Raw genomic sequence first — 17,120 nt, forward strand, 5'->3', positions numbered from 1 at the left:
TACACTCAAATATTCTATTATTAATTATTTCAGAAATTTGAGTTGGGAATTCCGTGTCCTGGACTTGTATCTGCAAGGGATGAATCAGCCACCTTTGCACTCTTCTCACACAAATAGTCCCATAGTATATGAAGCTCCTTTACTTGTTTTTGTGTTTGTCAGTTTTACTTTTGTACCACTGCTTCCAGAACTGACCACAGCACTTTATTCATTGAAGGAACCAAGTTACTGATCTTTCTTACAGTAACTGGAGTCTTTGTGTGTTCATACTTAATATAATTTAGCCTCTTGTCTTAAAATTCTGGCATGCCTGGAGCTATGGTTGAAACTAAAGCATGATAAGTATATCCCATCTCACTGTGAAGCATGTCAGTGACTATATACATAACTTTTACCACAAGGCATCTCACCTCAGTACTGATAGGTAATGTATGAAGTGTGTGTGCACATACAGTGTGATGTGTCAAATGTGTTTCCAAACTCCTAAACTAGGTAGCCTTTCCTTGAGAAAGGCTTCTGTCCACACACAAAGTATGTGTACAGAATCTAATCTTGCATATCCTATATGGAGTTCAGTAAAACTGTTGAAACCTCACCTGAATGTAGCAAAGCAGAAGCACTTAAAGGGATACTGGATGCCCTTGTACCACTTTTTTGTGGTGTAGACTTGTACTCATATGACACCAGAGCTAGTGCTGTGGGAGGACCTGTGAAATAGATTATGATTCTAACATGTAGACTTTTTTTTTTTTTGCTCCAGAGGAACAGCATAGAAGACAATTGTTTACCCTCCTAAAATACCTTCGGCAAGTACTTCTAGTCAATAACATTTCCCTGATGGCGTCTAATTCCTTTTTCTCTCCTGTCCCAGAGTTCCAACCAGGAGTGCCGTGGAAAGGTATACAAAACATTGACCCTGAATCTGACCCCTATGTGACCCCTGGAAGTGTGCTGGGGGGGACAGCCACATCTCCCATTGTAGATACTGACCACCAACTTTTGCGGGACAACACCACAGGTAAAGCAGTGAGCATCTGCTCTGTGATTATCTAAGTCGCTCTGATACTCGGGACCGTTGAGACGTCGCAGTCGTAGCAGACGCACGGTCTGTTGCATTTGCCTGACAAGGAAGCTGCGTGCCTTTGCACTGTGGTTGGGAGCACCTGAAGGCTTGGCATTGTATAGTCGTGGCTCTCTTGAGGTTTAATGCTGTTACAGAAACTCTGTGAACTTGGTCTCATCTTTCTCTCTCCTTTTCTCTTCGATAGGGTCTAATTCTTCCCTCAACACCTCGCTGCCTTCACCTGGTGCCTGGCCCTACAGTGCCTCTGACAATTCCTTCACCAATGTTCATAGCACTTCAGGTATGCGGGTTTTGAAACCTACCCAGACAAAGCATTCTTCATTTAGCACTGGTTCATTGTTGTTCCGCTCGGAGTATTTAGTCCATCGTGTGTATGAGTGACTTGGGAAGACAAATGCCATAACTCTGAACATGTCCCCCCCCTTCCTCTTCTCACCACCCTTTATATGCTGAGCATGACTCTATATAGTATGGAATATCCCTTTGCACAGTTGGGGTCAGCTGTCCTGGCTGTGTTTTCTCCCAACTTCTTATGTACCCTCATCCCTCCTGCTCGTGGGAGGATGTGAGAAACAGAAAAGGTCTTGATGTTGTGTAAGCACTGCTTGGCAATATAACTAAATCATCTGTATTATCCATGCTGTTCCCAGCAGACATCAAAACACAGCCCCATATGAAGAAAATTGACTCTACCCCAGCCAAAACCAGCATATTATCCAAGTTAAAGAATAAAGTAGTAGGAAGCAGCAGATGCAAATGGAAAGATAAAACAGCACATGTACAATCTGTTGACGTGTCAGAATTTTTAAAATATGACCTGCTTGTGTATGTATTAGTAAAGTGATTTTATTTATTTTAACTTTAGGACATGGGAGTGCTGTGAAGGGATTGTTTTTGCCTTGCCTTTTGTAGCACTTATCACTCCCTGAAATCTGGACAGTGAGGACATTTGGTTCTCTGGCTTTTAATGGTTGGCCTGTAAATATAAACTTAAATATATGTCTCAATCCTTCCTAAGAAGGTCTCTCCACAGCTTTCTGGTAAAAAACTGCTTGTGCACACACTTTGCGGTAAAGCGCTGGAAGTACTTGCTCCAGATGAACCATGTGGATTTTAAGCTTCTTGCAAATGTCAGAGTTTTTTCTTGAACATATAATTGTCTTGACAATTACTTAAAAATGAAGAATTTTGTGTAAATAGAGGTGATGAACAGAGCTGAGAGCTACATCTGGCCCAAAGTTTGGGTTTTTTCATTATACTGAATAAAAGCTATGTTCAGGTGTTACCTCAGCATCTTCACCAAATGTGTTGAAAACGTTCTTTAGTCCTTAAGAAAAATTGAGTTACTGCCACCAGTTTGTGAGATGACTTTGGTTTGAAGCAGTGTATGCAGCATTCTAGTGACATAGAAGGTTCCTCTGTTATAGCCTGAGGAGATGAATGGCATGTAGCAACTTCTTGCCTTTGCTTAATTTTTGTCTAGCACATAAGAAAGACCAAAGAGATTTAAAAAAAAAAAAAATAATAAGTCATAGTCAAATAGAGGAAATTACACCAGTGCCCCATACCAATTCTGTTCGGCTGCTACACAAAAGTGTTTTACAATCAGAGAGCCAGTCATCTGAACTGGGAATTTAGAATTCCCAGTATCTGTAAATCAGTCTAGTGAAAGCAGGTTTTTGAGCACTTTCATACACTTTCAAAGGTTAGTGCTTGAAACCTGCTTGCTACTGACAGTTTCTGCGTCGTGGAAATCTAGAGATCCAGCTGTAAATTGAAGCATGCTTATATATGCTGAAAACTTTATGGTCTTGATTCACAGATGTGTTATTTTATGGTGCCTTGACATATCATAAATCTGATTTTTTTCCACTTTGTTTCAAATTACATTCACCACCATCTGCTGGTGAGTAAAGTTAAATGCACGTATTTGCACAAACGTACATCAGAGTTATGATTAAGATAATGTCTGACCAAGCCTTTTCCCCCAGATTACCACAGCTGGTTCTCAGTGCAGAACAGTGAGGAATTTTCAAGGAATTTCAGCTTTTGAGATGCCCCTTGGTGTCAGAAGTTGTGGGACAATTTCCAGTCTGCCTTTTTTAAAAGCTGTTTTAGGCAGAGCTTGCAAATATTCATGACCAATAGTGGTGTTTTGGGGAGCGCTTTTGTTTTTCTCTTTTATTGCATTTCTCTATAAAGAGTTCTTGAGATGTGTTTAAGATATCCACTGTAGGCCTTCTAATAGGCACCTGCCTATTAATAATACTTTCTAGCAAAAAAGTGCTGTCAAGATTAATTAGAAGTCCAGCTGTCATGCAGCTAAGCACTCTTCTTTATGTGGTACTGCTGTGTCAACATTGTGTGTGATTTGTGATTCACAAGAAAGTTTTGATTGTGTAGGGAGGATGTCTTTAGCAGGCAAAATTAGCTTAGTAGACCAAGAATGGTAAATACTCCTTTCAGTTCTCTGCAGGCTTTTTTACTTGAAGAAGGTTCAGTTTCATTAAAGGTCAGTAGTGCCCAAACTTTTAAGAAATTCTCAGGTTCTCAGATGAAGTGTAGTGTGGACATAAAAGTTGCTGTTGTTCTAAGTAATGGTGTAACATACTGCAGTCAGCTACATTATCATAAATGATCAAGGTTTATTACCTTTTTTTTTTTCAGAATCTATAAAATAAGCAAAGATTAACTTACATGTAGCCTAGGGTTTTTTTGGTATGATAAATTAACGATTGTATGGTTCTGTGTTTTCTGCTTGTCTCTGATATAAATGCAGTCAAAAGATTTACTGTAAATCTCGCAAGCTTTTCTAATACGTAAAATTTCTTTAATCTTCTAGCAAAATTCAGTGATTACAAATCAACATGGTCCCCAGATCCCATAGGACACAATCCCACTCATCTCTCCAACAAGATGTGGAAAAACCATATTTCCTCAAGGAACACTACAGGGCTGCCCCGCCCACCTCCTGGCCTGACCAATCCCAAACCATCATCTCCATGGAACAGCACAGCACCCCGATCGGTCAGGGGCTGGGGGGCACAGGACTCAAGGCTTGGCTCTGGTGAGAACAATCAACTGGTAGCACCACTGATCAGACCTGAGCAGTGTATATTTTACAGCACCAGTGGTTTGGAGGAAAAAGTTGGAGTTGTCTGGCAGTAGGAAAAAAAAAAAAGAGAGTTCCTTCTTGAAATGGCAATTTGCTGTCAGTAGTTGGGGTGGGTGGGGTGTGGAATCCCAAGTCCAGCTGCAGGGAATGAGTGAAGAAGGGCTGAGAGCTGCCAGAGGAGAATACCTGTTACATAGGGCCTTTCAAGACTAGATGCTTGCTGTGTGTGGGAAACTCCTCAAAGATAAACTCTGGTACAATGAATCTTGATGTGAACTGTTGAGAAAAGGTGTGGTTTTGTTTTCAGGACTGAAGATTAGACTTTCATGTTTTAACAAGGCTGGTAATGCTGTTTTTTTCTGAAAGACTAACTGTAAAGAAAGATGGTTTTTCTTTGCATCAAATCTGTCTTATAATTTGCAGCATCTACTTGGAGTGATGGTGGCTCAGTTCGTCCTAGCTACTGGCTGGTTCTTCACAATCTCACTCCACAGGTATTTTCTGTCGTTGTTTCTGGGAACTTGATTGTTTTAGCAAGGATTTGTGATTTCTTGAATTATTTCTTTTTGAGTAAAATCTGACAGAATCAGATTTGTCAGCATATGTAACATGTTTCTACTAAACTGAGCTGCAGTCTGTTTTCTCTACTGTAATCTTGTCAGCTGGTTTTAAGGTGTTCATGTTTTGCTATGTGGCTGTTAAAACATTTCTTTACTTAAGAGTTATAAAAAATAATTGAACAGAAAGATTTTTCTTAGAAGTGAGGGTCAGTTTCATGACTGTAATGTGGAATGGCTTATAGCTGTTCTTTAGGATGTTGTCAGTAAGAAACTTGATGTAGCTGCCAGTTTTCACTTTAGTGTTTCCATAGTGAAACCACAGAATTTTTCCAGGACTCCTGCCAAAACCAGCCTAGTTAAGTTATTTCTGCAAGTATTCTCAAAGCTTGCTGCCATTCAAAATTAATTCTGTGGAGATCCTAGTTTCAGCATTCCCAATTAGTTCTGTATTCAAAGGCTAGGAAAAGCCTATATGATTATTAGCAGCACTCTGAGGTCTAGACAGAGAGTCCTCTGTTCAGCAGGATAATTTACCATGCTTGTACAGTCTACAAAAAAAGGTCAGTGTGAAAGGAAAAGCCAAGGTCTCCATCAAGATTACCCAAAATGGTGAACCATGTTGCTTTTTAGAAAAGACTTTACCTGGTTTACCTTGATGTGAAGGAAGAAGCACAGTTCTAAATCTGGCTTGTGTAAAATACTGTAATGCTGCTTTAGGAACTACTTAACGGAAGAAGGATATATTTTGGAGGCATTTAAGTTAAGAGGAAAGAAAAGAATATCCTTGTCTCAGTATGGATTCTGTCTTTATTATGGATCAGTGCACTAGAGAAGCGTGAAGGTTCAGATGGATTCATAGACTCACAGAATGGTTAGGCTTGGGAGGAGCAATATGTTCATTTCAAGGTTCTCTGTTTTAACTTTGACCATACTTGTACCACCACACAGCTTCCTTTTCCCTCATTTGAACCTGCATTGTAAAATAGTGGGGAAAAAAGGAAGAAGGTAGCACTTCCTCAAGTATTTGCACATACAGATCCCATTCATATGTCCCTGTTCCTGTGGCATACCAGGAATGGAATCTGTCTGTACAGAACATCTGAGAGAACAGCTGTTACTGGAGGTAAGTAACAAGCTGTTACTGCTGCAGAAAGAATGTAGGCAACAACTGCTGTGAAAACATTAGTTCAGACAGAATGGACATTGCTGGGTTTGGCAGCAAAATCACTGACTCTTTCTGTCATTGTTTCATAAACCACAAAGACAAAGAAGCACCAAAATAAATTTTTAAAAAATTCACTGTAGAGATATTTCCAGTGTTGCAAAAAAACCTTTCAAGTACTAGCTTATCTAAATTTTATTGAAATCAGAGAGCTGGGGACTGAGACATTCTGCTTTCTGTCATTCAAATTCTGATGACTGAAGATGGTGAAAAGTACAAGTTGTATATAATTACTGGAAAAACTGTCAATGTAAGGGTAGTGACAGTGTAAGAAACACAGTGAAAGAGGGAAAACTGGACTCAAACTGTAAGTGACCAGGAAAGATCATTTGGATTATTCCATACTAAAGCAAACCCCATGTAATTGTGAGAAGTCAAGGCATACCAGTTCCTGTTTGAAAATCAACTTCTGTCACGTTTGCTTACTTCCCTCTGCTTTCATCTCCTTTTCTTTCTGAGAGCAGAATATCTTTCAATTACTGTGACGAAGTCAGGATTGAAGTATGTTAGGAGAAATAATTACAAAGATCTGTTTCATCCTGGCTGTTCTTCCTCAGATTGATGGGTCAACCTTGAGGACGATCTGCATGCAGCATGGCCCACTGCTGACATTCCATCTGAACCTGACCCAGGGCACCGCCCTCATCCGATATAACACCAAACAGGAGGCGGCCAAGGCCCAGACTGCACTGCACATGTAAGCAAGGTTTTGAGACAAAAATCTTTGGGGTGTGGGATTGATGGTGTGAGCCCCTAAACTCAGTGAAAACTTTTGAATTACACTAACCTCCTGAATTCCAGAGGCTTTTAACCTGTTCTTCATCTGTTCTGTTTGAAAGGTGGCATATTGGCATTTACCTGCATGATATATGCACTTTTATTATTCTTGGTGTTAATGTTCAAGACCTTAGTTTAAATGTATAAAGATTATTTTCAGGCATGAATGAATGTTGGGGGAAGGGAGTTGGGGTGTTTTGTTTTGTTTTGTTTTATCCCCATATAAAATGGAAGTTCTTGGGTTTTGAATGAGTTTCACTGTCAAAAACAGCTGAAGTTTTCCATGTCCACTCCATTATAGCCACGTAGTTGATGCCTCCTTTGGTTTGGGCACCTATTAGTGTTGTTCCTGGGATTTCTGAACCCCTTGCCCTTACCTTTTGTCTCTAACTACTGTTTTTTTCTCATGTGTACCTTGCCCTGTAGGTGTGTGTTGGGAAACACTACCATCCTGGCTGAGTTTGCCACAGATGAAGAGGTTAGTCGCTTTTTGGCACAAGCTCAGCCCCCTACACCTGCAGCAACCCCGAGTGCACCCGCAGCGGGCTGGCAATCCCTGGAGACAGGACAGAACCAGACAGATCCAGTTGGACCTGCTTTGAATCTCTTTGGTGGGTCAACAGGGCTTGGGCAGTGGAGCAGCGGTGGCGGCGGCAGCAGCAGTGGGGGTGATCTCACTGGTGCTTCATTGTGGGGGCCCCCAAACTATTCTTCAAGCTTGTGGGGGGTCCCAAGTGTAGAGGATCCACACAGAATGGGCAGCCCTGCTCCCTTACTACCTGGAGACCTTCTGGGAGGAGGGTCGGATTCAATCTGAACTTAGAACTTTCAACTCTGACCTCGTGACCTTTTTTGGAACAGCAGCAGCACTAACTTGACCTTTTTCGTTTTTTTCAACTTGCAATAAATACATTTATAAAAGGAAAAAAGAAAATGGAGAAAGAAAAAAAGGTGGGTCATTGACAGACTGTCTGAGCACATAGTTGCCTCCCTTATATAACTTCAGTTTTTTCGTTTGGAATATGAATCCAAAAAGAGAACATATCACTCTTGAAATACTTGAATCGTGAACGCCAACTTAGAAAGACAATGTGAAGCAAGTACACATACCATTTAAATTTAAACAGAAAAGATTAAAAAAATTAGTTTCTAGTTTTTCACTTTTTCATGTTATACGGAAGTTGTTGCTAAGAAACATATATACTGAAAAAATAGCTTTTTAACTTTGTTTGCACTGGGTGTGTTTCCGTCCTTAGGTCTACCATGTTGGGTTGGGGTTGGGGAGGGGTTTAAAAGAATAAGGGGAGGGAGGGAAAGACTTGACGGAGCCTCACTTTAAAAACAACAACAAAAAAAAAAACCTAGAAAAAAAATTAAAAATTAAAAACCCACAAAAAAAAAAACAAAACAGAAAAAACAAACAAAACAAAAAACCAACACTTTGTGATTGGCTGGTTGATAAGTACCAGTGTGTTCTGGCACATGTAACTGCCCACGTGTGCTTGTTTCTGTGTGAGTGCGTGTGCACATGTTTGTGTGTGTGCATTTTTTTCTCTCTATATATAGTCTTGAAACGCTGCATTGCTGATGGTCTGTGGGCTGGCTGGCCATCTGCATGTCTTGATCCTGAAAGCAAGACAGGCACGGTGGTAGAGGCCCTGTGGCTGAAGCGGGATCCAGTTGGGCTGGATTAAAATTTATTGCTAGGTTTTATTCAATTCATTTTAGCAGGGTGCTATCTTAAATCTGCAGATCATACGGAGTGAATAGTTGCTTGCTAGCCCTTGTTCTAACCCTGTGGTAGAGCAGAACACTGCCATATCCAAAGGATTTGGTGGGGGGAGGGGAAATAATGTTGTCTTTGGAGTTACAGTGTCTTTCTTTATGTCTGCACGTGGGGTTTTTGTACTGAATGAACCCTAAAGTGTTTGTTATATAATGCAAGCCATTTATTTCTTCCAACAAGGGGAAAAGAGGAGGAAAGAAGACATTGCCATTTTTTGTGCAGATAGACAAATGTTCTTTTTCAGTCTCGTAAAAGCTTCAGTACCTTTAAAAAAAAAGGCATTTCTTTTCTCCCCCAAACCTAAGTAAGCACCTTTACTCATTCTAGAGGAATCCATCTAAAGCTTGAAAATCCAGCCCAACCAAATTAGCCTTTTAGTTCATTTACTGCTTCTGTTAAAACTGACAAAAAACTAAATGGTGTCAGCAAAGTGCCAGCCAGCCTGCCTCATCTCCTGAAAGCACATGCAGCTAACTCCTTCCTGCGTCCCTCATGGTGAGCGTTACCTGTGCCAGGCCTTGGTGCCATTACAGCACCAGACCATCACTGACAGAAACGTTTACTTACGAATGTTCTTAAACCAGTGTGTACTTCAAAGGTTTCCTTTTGTTTCTCTGTGTTGTGTTTTTTCCTGTGTACGTGGTTTTGCTTAGGGAGGTATATAACTAGCAGAGACTTTTTTTTTTTTAAAGAAGTATTGCACCTTTTTGTTTTTTGTTTTTACTTTTTTCTGTACTGTTGCTTTTTAATTTCCGTATTTAAGGAAAGGTTTGGGGTTTTTTTAGCATCAGTGTAGTAGTACTCTGGGCAGGACAGGAGTGACCTATAATCCACAGTGATAGCCAGTGTGTGCGTGCATGTGTGCGCTGGGAACAAAACTTTTAAGACTTGTTGTTGTGAAAAGAGTTGTAGCAGACTTGAAGGAACATCCCTTGACACAAAGCAGGAAGTCTTTTGTGGGGGTGGGGCCGGGGGAAGAGAGATGCCCATACTTTTTCCATAAGTGCTAGGACTTCCATGTGGCATTATCCAGCTGTTACACTGTCTAACAAAGTGCCGACCTTCTGTACCAGCACATACCTGTCCATTCCAGCCCTCAGAGGGAGCAGTGCTTTATCACCTGGCAGAGGGGGCAGATAGGGGAGTCTGTTTCTTCAGCATTTTCATTGAAGGATATGACCATATCTAATGCATTTAACTCGCGGGTTTGGTGAGCAGAAGCAAAAACAGATGCAAGGCATGGGGGGGAGCTTGGTGAGCGTGTGTGTGTGTATGCCTGTGTGCTGGGGGTGGGAGGGAAGGGCTAGGGAATTACATGGCTGTTTTATTTAATTCGCCCTTTCTATGTAAACCCAATGTCACAGGGAAGACTGAGGGAAATGCTGCATGTACACAAGCCTGTAGATTTGTATGCAAAGCGCTATGTGGTAAAAAAATATGAGTAGGTTTGTATTTGTTTAGTAAACTGGAGCGTGCAGCATACTCTGGCCCGTTTGGAAAATACTTTCCTATCATGTCTTCTCCATCTGTCCCACCATGCACAAAGAAATGAAATGCTCTCTTTCAGCTCCTGGTAGCTGGCTAGTGCCCCTCATGTGCGGGCATCTGTACAGCTTTGTTTCTGCTTAAAGACCAAGTGCACTCAGACAAGCAGAGCAGGTTCTTAAAAGTCCTGTGCCAGCAGTACTTCCTAGTGAAGCACCTTTGGCCTGAGCAAGCCAGTGTCTGTTCTGTCACATGATTTGCTATACATGCTGGTTCATTGCTGTGTTCCACCCTCACTTCTCTCTCCCAACCTGCCCTAAGGTCCCTTTTCCTGCACTTTGGGCTAGTTGAGTTCATTGCGATACTACGGTGAAAGCCGGGTGCTAGAGCCCCTCTTGTTTACAAGACATAATGAGGGATTTGAAATACTTAAAAAGAAAAGCTAAATTGTTCTTCCATTGTAAGCTTAAAGGGAAAAAAATTAAAACATACACAAAAAAAAAAAAAAAAGACCAAAAAGTGCATATATATATTTTAGATGAAGACTAACTCTGGGAGCATTTAACAGTGTTTTTGTTTTTATTTTAACATGTTATTTTCCTGCTTTAAATTTGCAAGCATTCTCAGGAATTCTAGGGTAGGAAGCCAGTTTTTTGAAGATGGTTTATTTAACCTTAGCCTAGATAGATGGCTATTTCTTGTTGATAAACTTTTACAAGTTCCTGAATCTTCAAAATGTTTAAAAGTTTTTACTTTAAAAAAAAAAAAGCTAAAAAAAAAGAAAAAAAGAAAAAATCTCCAAATGTTACTGTCAAGTGAGGGATCAAGAATTTTAAAGACTTTCTAAATTAAGATACATTAAGAAAACTTCTCAATATCAGCAACAGGAATTCATTGCAATCTAAAACAATTTGTGGGAGAAGGGTTATCATTTATTGTGCTTTGTTACTCATGGAGACGTGCAGTTGCATGGAGAAGAGAAGTGTGTGAATGGAAACTTAATATTCCCTCTTGATTGAAACTAAACAAAAAAATTCTTCCAAGCACCTTTATAAAAGCAGAGTGAAAGTATAAACCTTATTAAAATGCAGTAGAGTTTAACTGAAAAAATCCTCAGTTGGGACAACTAGCAGGAAATACACGATGGTGCTTCTTTGAACCACTTCTGAGCAGTGCTAAAGAAAACCAGTGCTGACAGAATACTCAGTAATGAAGTAGTTCTATTAACCTGCCTTTTTCAGTACAGAAAAGAAAGAATAAGGAAAAACTCCACGAAGATGCATGTTGGAAATCAACTTTCCTGTTTTCAGCTACTTGGTCAGATCAATTCCCCACTTGGAGATTTGCTGCTTGCTTTTCTTCATCCACACCACCTCCCAGTCTTTCTATTTCATTTTATATGAGGGAAATAGCTGTTAAACTCCTCTGTTCACCCTGTTGCTGCTGGCTGTCAGGGCTTACAGTCTTGAAACTTGAGAGTTCTGTGTTGGGATGGCCAACTTCTGCCTCCCAGCCCTAAGGGTCAGGGGCTTACTCCACAAAAACCACACTAGTGCCTTGTTACATGCACCCACATGCCCTACAGTAGGGGAGGGGAGGGAAGACGAGGCAAAGTGAGGCAGTGTAGCCACTTCATGGATATAGATGTGCCCATTCTTAAGGGAAGGAGAGCATGCTACGTGAGCAAGTCGTGCAATGAGTTACCTAATAGTAGTTAAGTTGTTATTATTATTAATAAAAGAAATCAGATGCCAAATTCTGTCTTTCTCATAGCAGTAGCCCAGTGTTTTCATGTTGTGCTGTGTGTGTATGTGAGTCTATTGAAAAGAATGCATCAGTAGTAATAATGTGCTTTAAAAATCCTGTCGTGGGCCAGTAGGAGGAGGATTTACTGAGAAAATTTAGGATTTTTTTTTTTTTATGAGAGAATTTGAGTGCTTTGCCAGAAGCCGTGCTTTATCAAATTAGCAGCGTCCTGAAAGGAAGGAAGCTATAGCATTTAGTCAAAAAAGCTGACAGACATGATATTTACTTGGAAATGGATTGTGACTGACTGCTGAAGGGTTGACAGTCTTAAGTTTCAGCAGTCTGCTGGGTCCAAACCTATTGCAGTAAAACAGTCTCCTCATTTCCTGATTGTGCATCCTATAAGTGTTAGTGACTGTCTCCTCAGTGACAGTTTCCCTGTATTGTCACAGTAACATTAATCTATTTTCCAGCTACAGCTGACAGATCTGTATGGCTTAGTCATTGCACTCCCAACCATTCCAGGTGGTGTCTGAGAATTGTGATAACCAGACTCAACTGCTGGGGACACACATTGCTTAATGTTGTGAAAATTCTGCTACCATTTGAGCTCCTAACAGCAAAAAGTCAGCAGGATTTGATGTGAGGGTATTTCTGGGCTTTTACAAAACTGTTCCTGAGAGGGAGTCTTGGGCAGCATCTTGTTTAAACATGTTGCAAGGTAAAGGTAGGGAGAAGAGGCTGGGGAAAGCATAGCTTGGAATAGACTAAGGGCATCTCTTTCCAGATAAAAATCCAGCCACTTCTTACCCTACCTTGCGTTGTCTATCAAGCTGAGAGTTTTTAATCTGTTTGATAATTCTTTGCTCCATTTGAGGATTTCACCTTAGCAGTGATAACTGAGTCTAGCAAGCAAAGTGTGGTACAGCTCAGAAGCCTGTGTTCAGACTTCTGACATTTACTTTGGAATACTTGCCATCTTTTCCCAGTGTTATGTTTCTATCTGGACACTTGCCTAGCTGTCTTGAGAGTGGGGGTTTTGTTGGTTTAGGGTCTTTTTTTTTACAATCACAGGGTATCTGATTTTTCTTATAATTTTTTTTTATTGTGCTTCACATAAAGTGGCTTTTGTAATGAGTAAGAATGTTAAGCCAAGTATGTTTTTACCTCTGCAATATAAATAGGTTGTTTTCAAAAACTGGGTGGGATAACCACCTCAAAGATTAAATACCAATTAAACATTTATATTAAGTTGGCCTCCTTTTTTTATCATGAAATTTCTGAGCATTTATTCCTTAGAACTTTTGCCCTATTTTTTCATCCTAAAATTGCTGCCACATCTTCCACTGTGTCCTAATAGTGCATCCAAATAGCACTGTAGTTTATTGGGGAGAAATTTTGGTTAGGTTGGGTTTTTTGCTTCATTCTTTATTACTTTTAACTCTTTAAGTTTCTGATTTTGTTTGTGCATATTGTTTTCCTATTGACTTTAAGAGGAGCACTGTTTATATATCTGAGGTACCAAAATTTGACCAAGCCTGGTCGAGGAAGTGAGCTGGATCAGGGTTAACGTAGCAGATGAGGACCTGTTGTGTTTCCAGTGTATGTTGCATATGTTGCCTTCACTGTAAATCATGTGACCTTAGTATCCAGGTTCTCAAGTGGAATGAAATGCAGGTTTTGTGGAGGCTGGTTAACATCTCAGGGTAATAGTCCTGATTAAGTAGAAGGTAGGGGTTTTTGTTTTTTTTTTTTTTTCTAAAGATGTAGAGTTCCCTTAACAGAAGCAGCTTTCTTAATTGTAAATATGCATGCATGCTTTGTGGGCAGGAAAGTAATACTAAGACAACTACATTAAAATTAATTTTTTAAAGAAAACCCAATAAACAAATGCTGTTGAAGTAAAACTTTGGTCCTGAATCTAAAGCAACATATGCAGAATCTGTTGGTGTGTCTAAATTGATTTTGCACACAATAGCATTCCAGTTCTGTAGTTTATTTGCCACTGTGTCACAGTTTTAGGAACTGATACTGTTAGATCATCTCAGTCATTCCCACTGTGATCCAAGTACAGATATCTAAAACCCAAACTCTTTCTTCTCTTTACCTCCAGTACTAGGCTTCCACCTGTGGCAGAAGGATGTTAGCAGTAATGGGGAGAAATATGTCAAGTTGCCCAGTGTATACAGAGCTGGTATTCCCTGTTGTCCTGAATTCACATCCAAACCTAAACCACAAAGCAACAGTTAGGCTGTAGCAGACCTGTTGGTTGGACTAAACGACAGGAGCCAAACTGGAGATTTTTTAGCAGCCTTGCTAGTCCATGTCCTTGACAATGTTTTGCATCAGTGTCCCATCACTGTAAATACCAGTGTTGCTGAATTTTACCAAAGTTCCCTTGCAGTAGATATTAGGAAACAGGTCCATTTTGTAGTGACTCACTGAGCAGAGCTTTGCCTACAGTAGACTTTAAGGGTCTGTCTACATTGCTGTTAAAATTGAGTTAGGGTCCTGTTTAAAATTATAGCGCTCTATTTTGTGGTGTTACGTGACTTTAAACTTTGTGATGTAGTAACTATAGCTTCTGATCCTTGTATGAAAAGTGCTTTAAGGTTTCATCTGTGCTACAAAAAGCACCACAGCTCCTGGTGGGTTGGAGCCTACTTTTAAAACTTGTCAGGCCACAATAGATGCAGTTTCATCTGTAGCATGCAGCAGACAACATGTGTTTGTATCCAGTTGCCTGCGCGTTGCTTTTCATCGAGCTATGCAGGAAAGCTTTTCTCTAGAAGTCTCCCAGAGTCCTAGCAAGCTTCTAGCAAATCAAGTGCCCTCTGCAAAAGAGCCATTTTTGCCCTGTGTGTGTGCTAGTTGGGACTGGTGACATTCAGCTGTGTTGGGGTTCCTGTAAACTTTGTAGTGAGAAAGGGAGTTTTTTGACTGGACTTGGACAGCCTTTCTGTAAAGTAATACAGAGCACTCCAGGGAAAAAGAAAAAGAACAAAAAAAGGGAAGAATGCATTGTGCCAGCCATCATTAAGTATTAAAGTATTTTAGCAGTAAACATTCTTGACTTCTTGTGGGGGGCAGAGGGGAAGAGACTGGAGAATTTTTCATGAGTGCGCAATACAAGGAGGCCACGTTCCGCAAGAAATGTCTCCTTGAGCACTAAATGCCACTTCTTGGCTACTGGTGTGGGTTGTTACATTTGCAGAACTAACCTCCTCAATTTTTTATGTTTGTTTTTATTGAGAGACAGTGGAAGCTCCTCCTGTTTCAGATGAAACACAACCAACCATAAGAGATAATTTTCTTTATCGTTTGCTGTTGAGCAGGTTGCACAGCTTGTTAGAATAGCTACTTTAGTGATGTGGTTATGATATTATGTGCTTTCTTTCCCCTCCCTCTCCCTGCCAGATCTGGCTTACCCTTTCTATATAAGGCTTTGTGTGGGTTTTTTTGTTTTGTTTTGTTTTGTTTTGTTTTGGGGGCATGTGGAGAAGAAGCAAAATGAAGTGAAAATGCAAGCCAAGGTAGAACAGCCTTACTTTAGGGGGTAGCCTTACAACAGAGCTTTATAGTGAGTGTGCTGTATTCCAAAATATGTAAGCCAAAAAACAAACAAAAAAGCATTCATTTATGCAAAAAAATTAAAAGAGGTGTTGGAAGACTTCTTTAATATGTACCTTCTAAAGGTGGAGTAAGGTTTCACCTCACCAAGTGATATGCTATTGTGATACTCTTGCTGGTCAGTAGGAATGGGTTGGGGTATAAGCGCTTAACGTTTCCTCCTATGTTTTTACAAGCAGTAAGTTAAATGTGGTATTTATGAATGTGCCTTTGTGAGTATAGTGACTGTCTAATTGAGGAGACCGCTTGGGCTGGAGGGGAGACAATGGTCAATTTATTCTTTCAAGAGGTCAGACATTGAGATTGCAGCCCACTGGTCCCTTTTGACAAGCAGCAGCATTGGCTGGTCTCTACACTGCACAATACGTATTCATATGTGGTAGAGATTGGGTTGGGGGGTGCAAAGGGATGTCGTGTGATGCACAGAAGCTGTTGATAGTTCTCGGCTAGTCTGCCATTGCAGGTTGAGTTTGTATATGTATTATGTGGCTTCTCTTTATGTTTGTGTGCGTGAGTGGGAGTGCGTGTGGCTTTGGTTTTTTGTAAGCACTGGAGATTTGAAACACAGTGGTGTTTGAGACAAATTTATACTTGTAGAAAAGATGATGTTTTGTAGCTTCTGTTAGATAGTGGGTGCAGGCACACTTTTACCCTCTCTGCCCGTGTCCTGATAAGCGAAACAGGAATTTATTTTTTTCAACCCTTCAACTTCCAGCACACTTAACGTTGCCATTTAAATGAACAGGGTATAACACAAGAAGAAAAAAAAAAAGTTTTTGAAATGGTGAGGTAGAAGTGTTTAAAAGGAAAAAAATCTGAAGTAATTTTTTGTTTCTTCAAAGCTGTTTGTAGCTAAACATGGGAATCTGCAGTGTCTCCTTCCATTTGTTTTTTTTTCCTAATAATTCACCTCTTCGTCCCACCCAAAACATGAGGTGTACAAGATCAAGAGCTGTTGTTGTAGCGCTTTGTAATTCCCACCCTGAAAAGAAACTCCAGTGGGATCCCTCAGCTCTATTCAGGAAGACAAAGAGAGGAGAGACTCTGCAGTTTTCTTTGCTTCGCTCTCATTCCTCTCTAATGGCCTTGAAATGTATTATTATGCAAATGTGAATTTTGATACTGAACTTAAGAAGAGGTTGTTTGTTCTTTTTTCAAAAAAAAAAAAAGGTCCCATATGTGGTTAGCATTGCTTCTTTATTTTGTAAGTGAATTGTAAACTATGCATTCTGCAAAGGGGGTATAGGGGACAAAGATTCTTTGCTAAACTGTTCAGGAGTTTCTGTGTCCATGGCATATCCATTATAGTTTGGGGAAGTGGGGAAGTGATAACTTTGAATTAAGAAGGAATTGATACAAACCTTTCTTTAGTCAGAAGCTGGCCAATGGATAACCGGGCAGAGATTTGAATTACCAATGTTGGCTGCAAAACAAAATCAGCTCTCAGCCTTGCACAGGGTGAATTCAGCCACACAGTGTTAACCCGGGGCCAAAAGGGTGACTGGGACACCAGGTCTACATGGGAAATAGCTACCATCTCCTGTGCTTTGGCCCTTGTTAAGCTCAGGAAATCCACTGCCACAGGCACTGGTTATTTTTGGATTTACTACTCGTTTTCCATTTCAGCAGTCCTTCTGCTCTTCCAGTAGAATTGGAACATGGCTAGTCCTTGATATCCACCCTTCCTTATCCCTTAACATCTTTGCCCCAGTTTC

At 40.4% G+C, this 17,120-nt stretch overlaps 1 protein-coding gene across 5 annotated transcripts in view; it reads left to right on the forward strand.

Moving 5' to 3' along the window:
• Nucleotides 1–10,539, forward strand: part of TNRC6B (trinucleotide repeat containing adaptor 6B) — a 125,026-nt gene extending 114,487 nt beyond the window's left edge. For all 5 annotated transcript variants that reach the window (XM_062492190.1, XM_062492191.1, XM_062492194.1 and 2 more), the window contains 6 exons: nucleotides 872–1,018; nucleotides 1,269–1,364; nucleotides 3,927–4,151; nucleotides 4,623–4,693; nucleotides 6,539–6,678; nucleotides 7,185–10,539. In XM_062492190.1, the coding sequence (XP_062348174.1) occupies nucleotides 872–1,018; nucleotides 1,269–1,364; nucleotides 3,927–4,151; nucleotides 4,623–4,693; nucleotides 6,539–6,678; nucleotides 7,185–7,575 (1,070 nt within the window). In that variant the 3' untranslated portion in view covers nucleotides 7,576–10,539. The remainder of the gene's footprint in view (nucleotides 1–871; nucleotides 1,019–1,268; nucleotides 1,365–3,926; nucleotides 4,152–4,622; nucleotides 4,694–6,538; nucleotides 6,679–7,184) is intronic.
• Nucleotides 10,540–17,120: the final 6,581 nt, after the last annotated feature.

The sequence above is a fragment of the Cinclus cinclus genome, chromosome 4 (assembly GCF_963662255.1).
Source record: "Cinclus cinclus chromosome 4, bCinCin1.1, whole genome shotgun sequence".
In the NCBI taxonomy this organism is placed as follows: domain Eukaryota; kingdom Metazoa; phylum Chordata; class Aves; order Passeriformes; family Cinclidae; genus Cinclus; species Cinclus cinclus.